Here is an 18236-nt window from a genome sequence, read left to right on the forward strand (position 1 = left end):
AAGTTTCATGTTTCCACGTCATTCTCTTCTTGGTTGGGCTGATATTTTTTCGGCAGCCCCTTGTGTCACATGCCAGGGCTCCTGTTCAAGGCAGGCTGGAGCCTGGGGGCACAGCTTTGACAACTGTGGGTGGTTTCTTCATTTAAGGATATTGTCAGTTTTTCTGGAGTGTTCTTCAAATCTGCTGGTTCAAAGGATCGTGTTTGCAGGTCGAGATATGCATATTTTTCTCTTTCAGCTCCTTATCCATCCCCAAGGCTTTTCTAGTCACTTAACGGCTTTTGCTGTAAGAGATTAAGGGGGGACAAAGCTTCATTTCTCAGGTTAATCCCCATACCAGCTGGAAGGATTGAGGCTTATATGCCAAGGATTCTTGGAAGAGCACCTTGTCAGCTCCTTTTTTCTTTTAAATCTTTATTATTTTTCAAAACTAATACAAAATGCCAGAATTTATACAGACAATAATAATCAAAATAAGCACTTATGTTCAATCAGTAACAATGCAAAAGAAAAATATCCCTCCCATCCCTTCCAACACATTTAGTCAAAAAATAAACCAAAGAGAATAACCCCACCCCCCTCAACCTTTCCTGGATATGTATGGAAATAAACAAAAATTTAAAACAAAAGACAACTATAATCATATATAATAAAATGCTAAGCGCGCATGCGCACTCGCATCCCGTGTTCCCTGTTCTGTCGCGGCGGCACGAGTGCGCATGCGCGCCAGACAAGCTTCCATGCTCTCCACCTCACAATACGGCCCTACCGGCCGAAGTGTCTTTAGATGCTGCCGCGGCAAGGCAGTGCAGAGTGGCAGCTGCCGGGAGGAGGCTGCGGCGGCTGACAGATACAGAAAGCAATACTTAGAATTGGGGCTGGAGATTCAGTGGAGTTTGTGGTGCTCTCCACCTCATGCAATACGGCCCTACCGGCCGAAGTTTCTTTAGATGCTGCAGCGGCTCCTCTCATCTGCCTAGGCCCCGCTCCCTTTCGCGGCGTTAGCGGCAGCTGCCGGGAGGAGGGCTCTGAGCCGCTGAAGAAAACGGTCCCTGACTCACAGACTGAGCTACCGTTATCGGCGGCCATGGGGCCTTTCAGGCTCAATCGGGCGCATCGGCTCAGAGAGTGCCTGTTTAGGTGAGCATGTTATTTTGTTATTTGGGTGAGGGGTATGTGTGTCGGTGGTGGATTTGGTAGCCCTTTGTGGATATTCCGTGGTTTGGAGTTCCTTCTCCCTCTCTTCCCCCTGCCGATGGACAGACATGCAGCTGACGGTGAATGAGTATGTGGAATGCTTGGTAGGGTGAAATATGGATGCACTTTTTTATCTTGGCCCAGGGGTGGTTTTCTGGGGGGGAGCAGCGGGGGGGGGAAGCTGGGGGCCCTGCTCACATCATTAGTGACTCCGTTGCTCCGTCTCCCTAGGTGGGATGGGGCGAGAGTTGGTATTGGGGAGTAAGGGGGGGGGTTGGGTTGGCGGTGGGGGGAGTGGGTTGGGTTTTGGGGAGCTGGTGGGTTTAGGGTAGGGGGGTGGAACTATCATCCTTCAGTCATTTTGGGTGTTGTTTGCTGAGTTCTTCTACAGAGCAGACAGGCATGGCACAACAGGGAGCCAGGGAGAGAGGGAAAGGGGGCTGCTTTAGGAGGAGGGATGTGCTAAAAAAAAGCGGCCAAGGAGAGAGAGAGAGAGAGAAAGACGGACACACACATCTATTCTAGCACCCATTAATGTAACGGGCTTAAAGACTAGTGAAGTAATAAAAGATGTTAACCTGCCCCAAACCAATTTAAATAAATTGCTATGCTCCAACATATCAGCATTCATCTTTTCATATCTATAGCATAAACATAAACTCGCCCACCAAAAAGGAAAATTAAGGCTCATAATTTTTCCAATTGCGAGTTACCATTTGCATGGCTATCCCTTTCATAATTAGGAAAAGCCTGCTTTTATAGCGGTCCATGGGTGGCTTAATATGCAGAAATGTTCCACCTCTTACGTCAATGGAATTGTTGATTCCAGTATGAGATTAATCTGTCCCCATCAGCTCCTTTACTAGGGGGACTACTGTTTATTTTTCTTATGCCACGAGAGTTTTTTTATAAATGAACCAGGTAATCACTCACCCTTATAGGTTGTCACTTTGGAAAGAGCAACCATTTACAAACAGCCTGCATTTTTTTATTTTGGTGCTTGTAATGGATTCCAGCAGTACTGTGAAAGATTTAGGCTGATGAAAATATTAGAAGGGGGGTGGGAGCGGGAGGGGGGAGTATATATTTTGTTTTGGTATTATTCCTGACGGTAATGATGGATGGGGAGGGAATTTTTATCTTTTGTATAGATACTGATTGATTATAAGTGCTTGGTTGATTATCATTATTTGTATATAAATTGTATTGCACTTTATGTTGACATTAAAAACTAAATAAGGTTAAAAAAAAGAACGAGGAATGAAGCTCCATATACAGAGCTGTACTGATGTCACAACAGGGCACAGTGATTCTGATTCTGTGAGCTGCAGTAAAACCACAGGAAGCATTTATAAAATTTAATAACTCAATGTTAAAATGCAAACAGCAGTTCATCGGTAGAGTGAATTGCCACAGGTATTATTGTTCAGGCTTTGATATTATCCAAATTAGATTATTGTAATGTAGTATATTTGGGCTGTCCTGCTTTTAATAAGAAAGCTACAGACTGCTAAGGAAGCTATGGAACCACGGGGTGCAAGGGGAGGTCCACCGATGGATCAAAAACTGGCTGGCGGACAGGAAACAAAGGGTTGGAGTAAAGGGCCATTACTCAGACTGGCAATGGGTCACGAGCGGAGTTCCACAGGGGTCGGTGCTGGGACCGCTCCTGTTTAATATATTTATTAACGACCTGGAGGCAGGAACAAAATGTGAGGTTATTAAATTTGCGGATGACACCAAACTATACAGCAGGGTCAAAAACATGGAGGACTGCGAAGATCTCCAAAAAGATCTGTCAACGCTGGAAGAGTGGGCCAAAAAGTGGCAAATGAGCTTCAACATAGGGAAATGCAGGGTCATGAATGTGGGGAAGAAGAACCCGATGTTCACTTACAAAATGGGGGGATCACCGCTGGGGGTGAGCAACCTTGAAAGAGACCTGGGAGTGATGGTAGACACAACATTGAAGGCGTCGGCACAATGTGCCACAGCCTCAAGGAAAGCAAACAAAATGTTGGGTATCATTAAGAAGGGTATCACGACCAGGATGAAGGAAGTCATCCTGCCACTGTATCGTGCAATGGTGTGCCCACACCTGGAGTACTGTGTCCAGTACTGGTCGCCGTACCTCAAGAAGGACATGACGGTACTTGAGAGAGTCCAGAGAAGAGCAACTAAGCTAATAAGGGGTATGGAGGACCTCTCATATACTGACAGACTGAAAAAGCTGGGGCTTTTCTCCCTGGAAAAGCAGAGACTTAGAGGAGACATGATAGAAACCTTCAAGATCATGAAGGGCATAGAAAAAGTAGACAGGGACAGATTTTTCAAATTATGGGGAACTACAAGTACATGGGGCCCTCAGAGAAATTGAAAGGGGAAAGGTTTAGAACAAATGCCAGGAAGTTCTTTTTCACCCAGAGGGTGGTGGATACATGGAACGCGCTACCGGAAGATGTGATAAGCAGGAGTACGCTACAGGGATTCAAAGAAGGTTTGGATAGGTATCTGGAGGACAAAAGGATTGAGGGGTACAGATAGGTATAGAGGTAGGCTATACGGATAGGATTAGAGGTAAGCGGACTGCTGGGCAAGATGGACCTCTGGTCTGCCTCAGCGGAGGCAACTTCTTATGTTCTTATGTTCATTCAAAATACAGCTAACCGTATGATCTGTTGTCTTGGCAAGTTTGATAGGGTTACACCAAGTTATATCAAGCTTCACTGGCTACCAGTGGAAGCAAGAATCTATTCTAAAACACTTTTGAGCTCCTTTTACTAAGTTGCAATAGCGTTTTTAGCGTGTGCAGAATTGTCGCGTGCGCTAAACTGCGCTATGCGGCTAGAACTAACGTAAGCTCAATAGTGGCGTTAGCGTCTAGCACGTGCGGCAATTCTGCGCGTGCTAAAAACGTTATCGCAGCTTAGTAAAAGGAGCCCTTTGTCTTGCTTTTAAAATAATATATGGTTTTGCCCCATCATGTATGGTAAGCCAGGCTAAAACTATATAGTATATTCTAATATGGAACTCAAAACAACTTAAAAATAATATTTCTATCAGGGACTGGGTAAAATACAGACCTCGCAGACCCCACAGACCTTATGGATTTTAACCTCATGCTCTTAAAATTCTGCTTACATTAGTTTTGACAGTTGCGATTTGTAATTTCAGTTTATCTCTGATGGACCTGTAAACAAGGATTCCAGGGACTTTGTAGAAGTCTACCACATAATCTTAAAAAGAAAGTGGCAAGACATGGGGTCTGCAGGGATCCTTGTTTTAACTCCCGCAGACCTCATGGATCCCACTCACCCCGTGTATCATCATCTTACCCCCTCCAACGGGATTCGTGAGGTCTGCAGGAGTTAAAACGAGGATCCATAGTAAGCGAGAGATTCATGAGATCTGCAGGAATTAAAAAATGAGGATCCCACACCACGGCGACTTTCTTTTTAAGGCCATTAGTTTTTAGATTCATGGGGTCCATATTTTAACTTCTACACTTGCTGATTTCTTTTCTCTTTCTGGTTAGGATTGGGAGGGGCTAAAACATGCCCCCCCCCCCCGAGATCCGCATTTTAGTTCCCAAGGACCTCATGGATCCCGCTCAACCTCGAGGAGAGTAGATTTTTAAGGGCATGAAGTTAAGGTCCTTGGGGTCCACGAGGTCCTTGTTTTACCCAGTCCTTTTCCATCATGTAAAGGGGGTAAGGTTAAAGAAAAATTTCTCAACCACTTTTACATATCGCTCTCCTAAGCTAAGGAGGCATGTTTCCACTTCTTGTGACTATGGATATGGGAAGCTGTGCAGAGGTTTTTCTTTTTGGCTATAGTATATATATTTCTCCTCTTGTACCAGACAGAGCAATTATTGGAGGGAGGGGGTGTCTAGGGAGTTAAACATGCATTTGTACTGTGATTCTTTATATGATGTGGGTAATGGTTGTTTTGAGGGGAATGGGAGTAGGTATGAGGGAAGGAGAGGGGGGTTGGGGAATGGGCTAACACAGCCTGGGTATCTTTCATGTGTAAAGTCTTTTTCCGAGATGGTTTCTGTTTATTTTTTGGAAGGCTGGGGGAGGGGGCATGGGCCAGTAGCACTAGGTTTGCTTTTTATATTCAATGCCAGAATACCACAGGTGTTTCCGTAGCTGGATGACTAAAGTTTTAAGATTCATCTCTTGGAATGTGGCAGGCATTAGTTCCCCAGTGAAATGTATGAACATTTTACAAGCATTAAAGCAGCATAAGGTAGATATAGCCTGCATCCAAGAAACTAAGCTTTCCAATGGGGAGCATGAAAATTTTAAGCAGTTTGGGTTGGACATTGTTTCTTTGTATCACCTGGGCGTAGTATGGTGTTACCAAAGCCAGCAAGGGTCCCATGTATCCTGCCTCTTAGAGGCCAACCTTCCTCTTGAATGTGAATGTAAAGCGTTTTGCTAACATCATGGCTAACCAGTTACCGGTAGCAAAATATATCCCTTCCTTAATAGGCCAAGAACAAGTGGTGTTTGTGCAGGGAAGACAGTGGTAAATAGGAAACTATATTGGCCATTGAATATTGTAACCTGGGCAAGATTAATCTGTATCTATGATATGCTCTTAATTTTTACCTATGTCTCTTAAGCTCTGTTTTTATGCAAAGTTATGTTAGTATTTTTAGCTATGAATTGTAAGGCTTGTTTGTGTGTTTATTTTATTATGTTTTTAAAACTATGTATGTATATTCTGTTAACCGTTTAGCTGTAAATGGTATAGAAATTTTTAAAATAAATAAATAAATTCCAGCTTTGATTATTATTTGGCTTTGACTTTGATCAGGCCTTTGACTGTGTAGAATGGTCATATCTTTCATATAAAATCTGTTTTTATTAAAGAAAAATTTGCAACAAACAGCAGAACCATCAGTGGTCTTTTATAGAACCCTACAAAAGATTGAAGGAACCAGATGAAGAGGGCGAACTGAAATCGGATGACTTGACACATTGAAAACAACCATTGGAATGACACTGGAGAACCTTACTGGACTAGCACAAAACTGATTTCTTTTTAGGCCTGGAATTCATCAAGTCACTAGGAATCAGACACAAGTCGATGGCACCTAACAATAATAAACCTTATATGTAAATCCATCAGCGAGTATTTTAATTAATGGGAGCCTCACTATAGCTTTTGCTCAGTACAGAACTAGGCAGGGTTCTCCGCTTTCCCCATTGTCATAGGTGCCAGCTCTGTGGGTGCCTGAGCACCCACATCCCCCCCATATTTTTTTTCCTGTAAGTCTGTAGATCTAAGGAAGCAATCTCAATGCTGCAGAACTACAGGAAACCATAGGAAGTGCTTCTGTATCTTAGTGGGGTCATGTGCCAGAACATAGGACTAGATTCACTAAGCAAATCGATCGTGTACTGATCTGTTTGCGACCCCTTTGTGACCCGATTTTACTCTGGCCCGATTCACTTAACCTCTCCTCCAATCTGATTTGTGCATGCAAATGAGGGGAATGGCATGCAAAGTAGGCAGGGTTGCAGTTCACTACAGAAATCACGCAAACCGACTGGGCTGGCTGATCAACACAAGAAGTGACTGTTGAGGACCAGTCAATAAGTTCCTTTCTGACTGCCCTGCCTTCTGCCGCCCTGCTCTCTGCCCTGCTTCTCTGCCCCGATCTCCTGCCTGCCCTGATCTCCTCCTCTGCCCCGAATCTCTCCTGCCCGCCACCCCGCCTCACTGCCCTGCTCTTTCCCCATATCTCACCTGCCTGCCGCCCTGACTCTCCTGCCCTTCGCCACACTGTGAGCCTGTGGTTTTAACCCACGGGTTTAAAGCGGGTTAAAACCATGGGCTCTCTGGGCTAGTAAAAGGTAAAAAAAAAGTCACGGCTCTTAGATGTATGCGCAGGCCATCTACAGATGGTCTGCGTATGTGTTGGGATTGCACACTAGCGATCTGTGCGATTGGAGGGGGGGGCATTCCTCCGATCGCCCTCATTTGAATTTTTTGTTTTCTGCATTCGTCGGGCCTGCACAGATCGGCCACGGATCGGGGAAGCAAAGGAATAGTGAATCTAGCCCATAGTCACTCAATAGTAGGGCCATCCCTAAACCCTTAAACCTGCCCAGTGCCACACTTTTCCACACTTGTCAGCACAGAGCACTACTTCAGCAGATGAAAGCTCTATCACATCCTCCTCGGTAGCACCAAAAGGAATGACACTCTTCCCTCTGTGCTGCTGAGAACCTGTGCTTATAGGATGGGACAACTTCCCTCTGAGGAAAGGCTAAAGCAGCTAGGGCTCTTCAGCCTGGAGAAAAGACAGCTCAGGGGAGATATGATAACGGTCTTTAAAATATCGAGTGGAGTGGAATGGGTAGATATGAATCGCTTGTTTACTTTTTCCAAAAATACTAGGACTAAAGGGCATGCGATGAAACTACTAAGTAGTAGATTTAAAACAAACTGGAGAAAATATTTCTTCACTCAATATATACTTAAATTCTGGAATTCGTTGTTGGAGAATATGGTGAAATCAGTTAGTTTAGCAGGGTTTAAAAAAGGTTTGGATAATTTCTTAAAAGAAAAGTCCTTAAGCCATTATTATGATGGATTTGGGAAAATCCACGGCTTATTCCTAGAATAAGTAGCATAAAATCTGTTTTACTTTTGGGATTTTGCCATGTAACATAGAAACATAGAAGATGACGGCAGCCCATCAAGTCTGCCCACTCTGCTTACCCACCCCCTGTCTATGCCCTAATGACCCAATTTCCTTATCTTGACCCTCGTAGGGATCCCACATGGGTATCCCATTTATTCTTAAAGTCTGGCACGCTGTCTGCCTCGATCACCTGCACTGGAAGCTTGTTCCAATGATCAACCACTCTCTCTGTGAAGAAATACTTTCTGGTGTCGCCTGTGTACTTGTGACCTGGGTTATGTTCTTGTGTGCTTCCTGCTCAGGAGGCTTCTATTGGCCTCAATAAACTAGTTAGTCATTACGATGCCATCAGCCTCTGTTGGTGTTTATTTTTTAACCCAGTGTTCATCAACTGCCAGTCCGTGAGGAATTAGTGTCCCCTGCAAGCGTGTGTCCGTCTTGGCTGCTCCTTTTCTTCAGTGCCAGCTGCACTTGTTTGCCGGGACAGCGCACAATGGCTCTTGCATGTGGCTGAACCAGAACCGGGTCAGCAGTGTGCAGGAGCTGCTGCGCACTGTCCCGGCAAACAAGTGCAGCTTGCGCTGAAGATAAGGAGTAGCCAAGCCAGAAGGAAAACGGACACGCGCTTGCAGGGGACACTGATCCGGCTTCGGCAGAAGGGGTCATGCCCAACTGGACAGCCCTGAACAAGTAAGGGAGAGAAGGGACAATGTGGGAGAAAGGGGGGGGAGGAGCGCATTGGGACATGGGAGGGGCATGAATTTGGGACAAAGGTTGGAAGGCAGGGAGGGGGGACACAAACTCGGAACACAAGGAAGGGAGGAGGCATGAACTTGGGACACGGGATAGAAAAGGAGAATTGTTGGGGATGAGTGTGTAAGTGAGAGGGAAAGATGGTGCACATGGGGAAAGGAAGAAAGAGGGAAATTGTTGGGCATAGAGAGAGAGAGAGAGAGGAGTGAGGTAGAGATACATGGGGAAGAGAAGGATGAGAGGGAGAAATGTTGGATATGGTGGTGGATAGGGAACAGAGGGAGAGATTGAAGGGGATGCAAGGGGGAGGCATGTTGGACATAGTGATGGAGGGAGAGGTGTGGCATGGTGCTGGAGAGGGCTGATATAAGGAGAAATGTTGGGCATGGGACTGGTGGGCAATAGTGAAAAATGGTGCACATGAAAGGGAAAAATGTTGGATATGGCAGTAGAGGGAGTGGGAGAGATGCATCATGGATCTCTCTCTTTCCCCACTCCCTGTACACGGGATGGAGACGAGGACTGAACTGTGGGGATGGGGCAGAGATGGGTTTTTAAATTTCAGTCTTAGTAGTTTGCCGGTCCACAAAATAATTATTTTATTTCCGCTGGTCCATAGGTGTAAAAAGGTTGAAGAACACTGTTTTAACCCACTCTGGAAGTTTTCCTGGGCCTGACTGTTCACTAACTGTATATTATTTTCTGTGGCAGATGTCTAAGAGTTCATTGTGTAAACTGTTGCCAAAGGCAAAATGGTAGTTTAAAAAAGTCTGCTATTAATTTTGAATCCAGACATCAAACATAATTTTTCTGGGCTGAAGCTGTAGGTAAAATCATATGTGCCTGGAAGACACATGAATGCTGTTTGAAATCATGAAGAGCTGATTGATACTTAGTACTTTCATTACTAAACTCTGCAGAGGGCTGAGCTTGCACCCAGGTTGTTAAACTAAATAGATAAGACCGTGGGAAGTTCATCACCTTGCTGATGGAGAGTTTACATGTTATATGTTTAAATCATGTCTAGTGGAAATGAGAAATCAGAAATTCCAATAGTATTAATGATAGGCAAGAGGATCGACCACAGCATCTAGTAACAGAACAAGACAGAGCAGGTAGGTACAGCTCCAAATTCCAGGCCAAGATTTCCATAATTTCAAGTATCTGCCAAACCCATAAACCAACCCTTCAAACCCACCTTTCCTACTTCCAAAAGGTACAAAATAATGACCACAGATCAAAATGAACATAAGAACTGCCGCTGCTGGGTCAGACCAGTGGTCCATCATGCCCAGCAGTTCGCTCACGCGGCGGCCCTCTGTTCAAAGACCAGCACCCTAACCGAGACTAGCCCTAAAAGCGCACGTTCTTGTTCAGCAGGAACTTGTCTAACTTTATCTTGAATCCCTAGAGGGTGTTTTCCCCTATAACAGCCTCCGGAATAGCATTCCAGCTTTCTACCACTCTGGGTGAAGAAGAACTTCCTTATGTTTCTACGGAATCTATCCCCTTTCAACTTTAGAGAGTGCCCTATCGTTCTCCCTACCTTGGAGAGGGTGAACAACCTGTCCTTATCTACTAAATCTATCCTCTTCAGTATCTTGAATGTTTCAATCATGAAAGGAAATTCAGAACTCTGCTTTGTGCAACATGTCATGGAGTTAACACCCTATTGTTCCAGTGTCAAGAATGCTATCATGTGGGTTCACCATACAATCCACAGAGGTGCATCAGTAGTCAACCAGGCGAACAAGATCACTCTCTTCCCTACTATCACAGCTTTATAAAGGAATCTTTGCAAGCCTTTAGAGATATGCTGTGTTCTGCCAGAAGACCCAAACAGGAGAATAGGGGCCTTCACCAATCTACTGCCAGAAGACTCAAACAGGAGAGCAAGGGCCTTTACCAGTCTACATTTCCAGTGTTGACCGATGAAGAAATGTTTTCAGAGATTAGGAAAGCTGGGGAATTGGGGAACAGTATAATAATGGATGATTTCAATTACCACAATAGAACAAGGCGGAAGCACGATAATCACTATAGCAAAAAAAAAAAAAAAAAAAATCAAGCCTGCTTCAAAAATATCTTGCAAACAGTGCTCCTAGCAGATGCCAAGACACCTAAATGTAAAAGTGAAGCAAAGGATAATTGGGAATACACAAAGGAGTGGAGAAAAAAACCTCAGTTGAGCTTCATGGGTTTTGAGGAAAAAACTCCACTCTCACTCCAGTTCCCAATGATTCAATAATACACTTTCAAATCTCATTCAAAATTGAACTGTTTCAGATGACTCACAAAGGCAACTTGCACCAGGAAAGCACTTGAAAGGCACAAAAATACACCACTGCCAAGTCAGTACTATAAAACCAAGACTTCTCTGTTTCCTTTCAGGCACGCTCTCAGGGCTGTTGCATCCCCTGTCTCGCTCCTTGGCTGCGTCAGGGGATTTAAGTGCAAACGTTCCTGAATTCAGCAGGGTGAACGGAAATGTAGAGAAATGGCGCTGGCAGCCACCGACGCTAAGAGTGCAAAGTTTATGAAACAGACTCCTCCCCTCTCCTCCATCGATTAACCAATCAGCTGCTCAGAAGAACGCTGCCCAAGCTAGGCGGGAGTTCAAACTGCTGGGGCTCACTGAACACAGATTGTATATCCATCTTTGTTCACGCTGTCGCAAATATCTCGACCAATCTCCCTTTCTCAATGAGTGCTTGCAAACTTCTAGTACAGCACACCTTAAATTAAAAAAAAAACATGGCCCGAGGCCAAGCAATGAGAAACTAGTGGTTCTTCTATTCTGCGTGTAGCAATACATGATTTATGTTCAAGCAGTCTCTTCCTTGGGGCACATGACGTCTGCCCAACATATAACAAACCACACGGACACTGAATAACATATATAACTCCTTCAGAATGATAGGTTGTGCGATTGTTTAATACATATTCTTGCTGCATAGCTGGGTGAATGAATGTCTGAGTATCCATTATAATAGGACACGTCATGCAATGTCCACAGCCAGAATGTCCATGGGGACCCTCAGAATATTGTAATTCCATGCATAGCACATTGGGACACAGTAAATCTGACAAATTCCTATTCCGCTCAAAAGCAAACAACAATCTGCTGTTTGACAAACATGGATGTAAGGATAACATAAAGGCATAGCGTCTCACGATACATTGGATGCTCCATGACCGATGAGTGTATCGCATCACAAATCATCCTGTTGGCCCAACTCTTGACAGGACAATAAACATTCTTGAGGATTGTATAATGCTCGCTTGTAAGCATTACTGACCATTCTAAGGGGGTCACCCTGCTGTTCGAATTTCTCACGCAACTCCACCGCCCGCTGCCCATATTCTTGATTAAAGCTACAAATCCTTCTATATTGTAAAAATTGGGCAAAGGGAATGCTCATTTTCATGAAGGGGGGTGCATGCTTTTAAACTGTAACAAAGAATTTCTATCAACCGGTTGATCCGTTTGCATGATCTTTTTGGAGCAGGCTTGTTTTTTTCCTATAGTGATTTCAATTACCCCAAGATTGACTGCTTAAATGTTACATTGGGGTATGCTAAGGAGGTAAAATTCCTAGATATCATAAATGATAATAATAATAATAATTTTATTCTTATATACCGCCAAAGCCATAGAAGTTTGAGGCGGTTTACAGCAAGAAGCGCTGGACAATCAGCGAAGAGGTTATAGTCAAAGTCAGCAAAGAGGTTACAATCAAAGACAGCAATACAATCTTACATAATGAAAGAATATGAAAGCTATATAGTTCATTAGAGTTACTGGTTGAGTAAGCAGAGCTGAGAAGATTCTTAGTTAACATATCGATTGAACAAGCTCGTTTTTACCAGTTTTCTATAATTGAAGTAGGATGATGAGAGCGCGAAAATGTTACTACGCCAATCGTTCCATTTGCCTGCCAAGAATCTTTTGTAGTGGCAGGCTTTTATAGTTGGATAGGAGAACAGATGTATTCTTTGTGTGGGCCTAAGATAACTTGCCAGATTGAAGTGTGAAACCAGGTAAGTGGGGGCTAGGCCAAATATTGATTTGTAACACAGACTGGAGAACTTAAACAGGATTCGCGCCTCTAGGGGCAGCCAATGGAGTTTTTGATAGTAGGGGCTTATGTGTTCCCATTTCTTCAGCCTAAAGAAAAATGACTGCTTCTTGGAGCAACTGGTCCGGGAACTGACAAGCGGGGGAGCTATTTTAGATTTGGTCCTTAGTGGAATTCAAAGCATAGTACCAGAGTTAACAATGTTGGGTCCGCTGGAAAGCAGTGATCATAACGTCATCAAATTTGAGCTGATACCGGGAGTGACATCACAAAAGAAATCTACTATAGAGGCGTTGAAAGGGAGACTATGATACTATGAGGAAAATGGTTAAAAAGAAGCTAAAATGATCAGTTGCAAAGGTTAGGACTGTAAACCAGGTGTGGATGTTATTTAAAAATACCATCGTGGAAGCCCAGACCATATATATTCCACGTATCAGCAAAGGTGGAAAGAAGAGGAAACGAGAGCGGTCATGGTTAAAAGGTGAAGTGAAAGAAGCTATTAGAGCCAAAAAGGATCCGAATGAAGAAAATAAGAAGAGACACAAGCACTGGCAAGTTAGATGCAAAGCATTGATAAAGAAAGCTAAGAAAGAATATGAAGAGAAACTTGCAAAAACTCATAACAATTTTTTTAGGTACATCAGAAGCAGAAAACCTGTAAGGGAATCCTTGGGACTGTTGGATTATCAAGGAGCAAAAAGGGGCGCTCAAGGAGGATAAGGCTATAGCAGAGAGACTAACCACCTCTTTTACAAAGCTGCAATAGCAGTTTCTGGCGCGGGGAGCTGCACTGAATGGCCTGCACTGCTCCGACACTCATAGGAACTCAATGAGTGTCGGGAGCAGCGCGGGCCATTCAGCGCGGCTCCCCGTGCTAGAAACTGCTATCACAGTTTCATAAAAGGAGGCCTGAATGAATCCTTTACTTTGGTCTTTATGGAAGAAGATGTAAGAGATCTACCTGAACCGGAAATGGTTTTCAAGGGTGAATCTGGAAGATGTACCAAGCCAAATCAACAAGTTAAAAAGTGATAAATCACCTGGACTGGAAGGTATACATCCCAGGGTGCTAAAAGAACTCAGACATGAAATTGATGACCTGCTGTTAGTGATTTGTAAGCTGTTGCTAAAATCATCTGTAGTACATGGCCAATGTTACACCGATTTTTGAAAAGGGTTCCAGGGGAGATCCAGGAGATTACAGACCGGTAAGCCTGACCTCAGTGCTGGGCAAAATGGTGGAAACAATTATAAAAAATAAAATTGTGGAACACGTAGACAAACCTGATTTAATGGGACAGAGTCAGCATGGGTTCAGCTGAGGTAGATCTTGCCTCACCAATTTGCTTGACTTCTTTGAAGGTGTGAATAAATATGTGGATAAAGGTGAGCGGGTTTATATAGTGTATCTTAGATTTTCAGAAAGCTTCTGACAAAGCTCCTTATGAGAGACTCCTGGGAAAATTAAAGAGTCATAGGATAGGTGGCAAAGTTCCGTTGTGGATTAGGAATTGGTTATCGGATAGAAAACAGAGGGTAGGGTTAAATGGTCATTTTTCTCAATGGAGGAGAGTAAACAGTGGAGTGCCACAGGGATCTGTACTGGGACCGGTGCTATTTAACTTATTTATAAATGATCTGGAAATTGGAACGACGAGTGAGGTGATTAAATTTGCAGATGACACTAAACTGTTCAAAGTTGTCAAAACACATGGGCAAGACTGGGTGGAGTGGGATGGGGCTGGGGGTGTACTCTAAATCTCCCTCTGAAAATCTTACCTCCTTGGCAATGCAAGGTCCAGACTCAGACTTTCATTTCAGTCTAGATGACCTATGCAAAATCAGGGCTTCACATCTCCCATGCTCAGTTTAATGCATTCACAGTAACATCCAACAGGATATTAACCTTGGCATGTTGTAAGGCTTACAGTATGATAAAGTCAGAGAGGGGTACACCAGCTAAGTAGACTGTGTGAAGTTGCCAAATGAAGAGATTTTGTGCCTGATTCTGGAAACGGCGCCTGATACAGTAGGTGCTTGCAAAATGGGCGACTACCGTGTGTCAATCACCAGTAGATGCTGCATCCAGAATCGCTTCTATTTTTTTGTACAGACACCTTAAATGTAGACCACCATTTTACAGGCCTATGGAAGCGCCTAGGCATGCCTACAGACGCCTAAGGCCATTGTAGGTGTCATTTGCCGCATCAGTTAAAAAAAAAAAAATAGTATCCTGATTGGTCCACTAGATGGCGGTAGGATGTATATACCGTGTTTCCCCGAAAATAAGACAGTGTCATATTAATTTTGGGTCCCAAAAACACACTAGGGCTTATTTTCAGGGATGTCTTATTTTTTTCATGTACAACAATCATCTCTCCCTTCCTCTCCTCTACCCCAATTATTCCTCTTTCCTTTCCCCCCACCCATGTGTAGCATCATTCCTCCCCTTTTCACCCATCCCCTTGTGCAGCAAAACCCCACCGACCCTCCCACCATGAGACTGACATACCTTCACTCCGAGGCCTCCTAAAGCAGCAGGGGTGGGGTTGCTGAACTGACAAGTCCGATTTTCTCAGCAAATCAGGCAGCATTAGTGTCGGGGATGGAGTCAGGGAGTGTCAGGGATATTTGGTGGGGGGGACTTCGGGGGTCGATCTTAACTAGGGCTTATTTTCAGGGTAGGGCTTATATTAGGAACATCTTTAAAAATCATGTCAGGGCTTATTTTCAGGATAGGTCTTATGTTCGGGGAAACGGGGTATATTTGTAATTCTGTTTCTACATGGGTTGTACCCAGGGAAATGCACTGTCAATTGAGTTATTGAACTACCTCAAGTTACTTAGTGAAGGATTTTTATTTTGGATCGTTCCGAACACGTGTTGTTTGAGGGATTTTCCTCCCCTAAGCTAGGACTTTTGCCAGATAACTCCTAAAGCTTAAGGAAGGTTGTGAAAGATACTTATTTCCTCTGATCCCAAGAAACCAAAGTAGAATGGGGTGCCTGCTTCCCCCCAGCATCTCGAGTGTACCCATAAAACCAGCTAGCCAGGCAAAGCAGAGCTACATAGGAATTTCTCCATGGTTGTCTCATCTGTGTGCATGTGTACTGGGAGCTGTCTAATTTTCATCACCTCTTTGAAAGGTATAAATGATTCCTCCATTATGGTCCTTTAGAAATAGGAGAGGAGTGTCTGGCAAGGCTGCGTGGAATGTTCTGCTCCGTAAATCACAGGGCAGGTTGAAACTTGAGTTTTATTTGCTTTGTAAAAGTTTCTGTGTAGTGTTTCTTTTGACTCAATTCTTGATCGAGGCACATGATTTTAACCTGATGGTGATAACCTCTTGTTTACTAATTTGAAAAAGAAATGAACTGTGCTTCTATACTGATAGTACTGTACTTTCATACAGTTTTGAAATGATGCTTAGGTTATAGCAAAATAACTAGAAATACATAGAACTGTTGGCTTTCTCCACGGTGCACTGCTCCCTCTAAACAGCAGTGAGAAACAAACTCTGCAGGACTCCAGGGAACCTGTCTGTCCCTAGTCACTGAAAACACAATATTAAAGCACAACCCCTCCCCCCACCGGCAGCAATATAGTTGGAGGACTTGTGCTCAGTTTAGAGGGAACAGTGCCAAACAAAGCGTCTGTCTGACTGTCTAGGCCTGGCTGCTGCACTAATTCTATGGAGGGCATCTATTTAATGAAGGGAGGGAAAACAATACCTGGTTTAATTTCCAAGCCTTTCCCTTCCTCTCTACCTCTTTAACTTTCTTCTTTTCCAACATGGTCTCCATATTAGAGGTCTGCACTGGAATGGGGATTGTGGGAATCCTGCGGGTCCTGCAGGGATCCCCCCAGGTCTATGGGACTCCCGCAGGGATCCCCCCCAAGCTCATGGCGGTGGAACCAGAGTTCCCAAGGCCTGGAAAGAGAATTAATAGAAGATAGTCAAAAGTAGAAACTGGGGCCAAGATGATGGAAAAACAAAATGTCCCACCAACTACAGCAAGGGAGAAGTTCATTTTGAGGGGGGGCTAAGCTCAAAGTGGGAGGTAAAATCTGGTAACCCTATCTATGAACTTTTATCTACGTGGGTGCCAGCACTGAACTTCGGCATCCGCATAACTTCCGGGTCGCTGGTTGACCCAGATATTCACTGCCAGTACCAGGCATCAAATATCCAGGCTTAATGCTGTCAGTGGATTGAAAACTGCTGAGAACGGTGGGTTGAATACAATGGGGTTAGTAGTTTAATTTTAGGCATCCCATGATTATCAAATCTGTTTTCCCTTTTGCCCCATCACAGTACAGCTGCAGCCTGCTATGGGATGGACAGAGTGGATGAGAATAAATATGTGTCCCAGCTCAAAGAGGTCTTCAATAGCTGTGACACCACTGGCACCGGATATCTGGACAAGGAAGAGCTGACAGAGCTGTGCCACAAACTTCATCTGAACGCACAGCTGCCCATTCTTCTTCAGACCCTACTGAGCGACCACTTTGCCAGAGTAAGTGATTGTAATTTTATAATTTATTACTTATATTCCGCCTTTATACCAAGGGGATTACAACAGTTCATTCATAATTAAAACAATAACTTAACGTTCATAATACCACATGCAATACAGTAAAATATGATCGTTACATAACATAAAATTTTTCTTTATGATTTCTTGAAAGGGTCATTAAATCCAATCTTTGTGATAAGTACCTCAATGTGCACATTTCATCTGGCAAAATAAATGATGTATTGAAAGTACTACATACTTCAGCAATAGCTCCCTTCCCTTCCCCCCCCCCCAAATAAAGCCTTCTATTCTAAAGAATAGTAATCTAACAATAGACAAAGCTTCCACAATTATTTAATTCTCCTAAGAGCTTTTCTTAAGAGCTGACAAAATCTCCATCACGGGTCAAGAAAATACCTCCAAATTCTATGCTACTTACTTTAAAAATTCATGGACTTCAAGGTCTTACTATGAATGGTAATGAAACAGTTCATGAATAGTCAAAAAGTGTCAAAAATTACTTATCTGCTCAATTCCCACAGTAAACTTTTGTGTAATCAGAGGTATCAAACTGAAAATCTATGTTTTTCATACATTGAATATCAATGAAACCTCAGAAATATTCATTGTGCTTTGTGAATGCTTACTGTACGATGCTCTCTTAACTAGTAGAACACAGCTAGTCCTGGCTTTAAAGTCCAAAATATGGCACTGTTGTTTAGAAAAATGCTGAACTTTATATTCAACCAATCAGATAGTATGCTCAAAAACCACATGAATGAAATCTCTTTGGTGCAGTCCTCCTGGCATAGTGATTAGAGCAGTGGTCTCAAACTCGCGGCCCGGGAACAACATAGTTTCTTGATCATATGTCTCTTTAGCTATAAATGACAATATTATTATTAAGACTTAGCCAAAAGGAAAGATTTATAAACTATAAAGAGTTTTACCCCATGCAAAATTGTCATTTCTTTAATAAGACATTAACTATTTTTTCTGAGGCCCTCCAAGTACCGACAAATC

General features: G+C 43.5%; 1 protein-coding gene across 3 annotated transcripts in view; it reads left to right on the forward strand.

Moving 5' to 3' along the window:
* Positions 1–18236, forward strand: part of NINL (ninein like) — a 173372-nt gene that overhangs the window by 39504 nt on the left and 115632 nt on the right. For all 3 annotated transcript variants that reach the window (XM_033938656.1, XM_033938658.1, XM_033938657.1), the window contains exon 2: positions 17012–17213. In XM_033938656.1, coding sequence (XP_033794547.1) covers positions 17034–17213 — 180 coding nt within the window. In that variant the 5' untranslated portion in view covers positions 17012–17033. The remainder of the gene's footprint in view (positions 1–17011; positions 17214–18236) is intronic.

Source organism: Geotrypetes seraphini, chromosome 3, assembly GCF_902459505.1.
Source record: "Geotrypetes seraphini chromosome 3, aGeoSer1.1, whole genome shotgun sequence".
Lineage (NCBI taxonomy): Eukaryota > Metazoa > Chordata > Amphibia > Gymnophiona > Dermophiidae > Geotrypetes > Geotrypetes seraphini.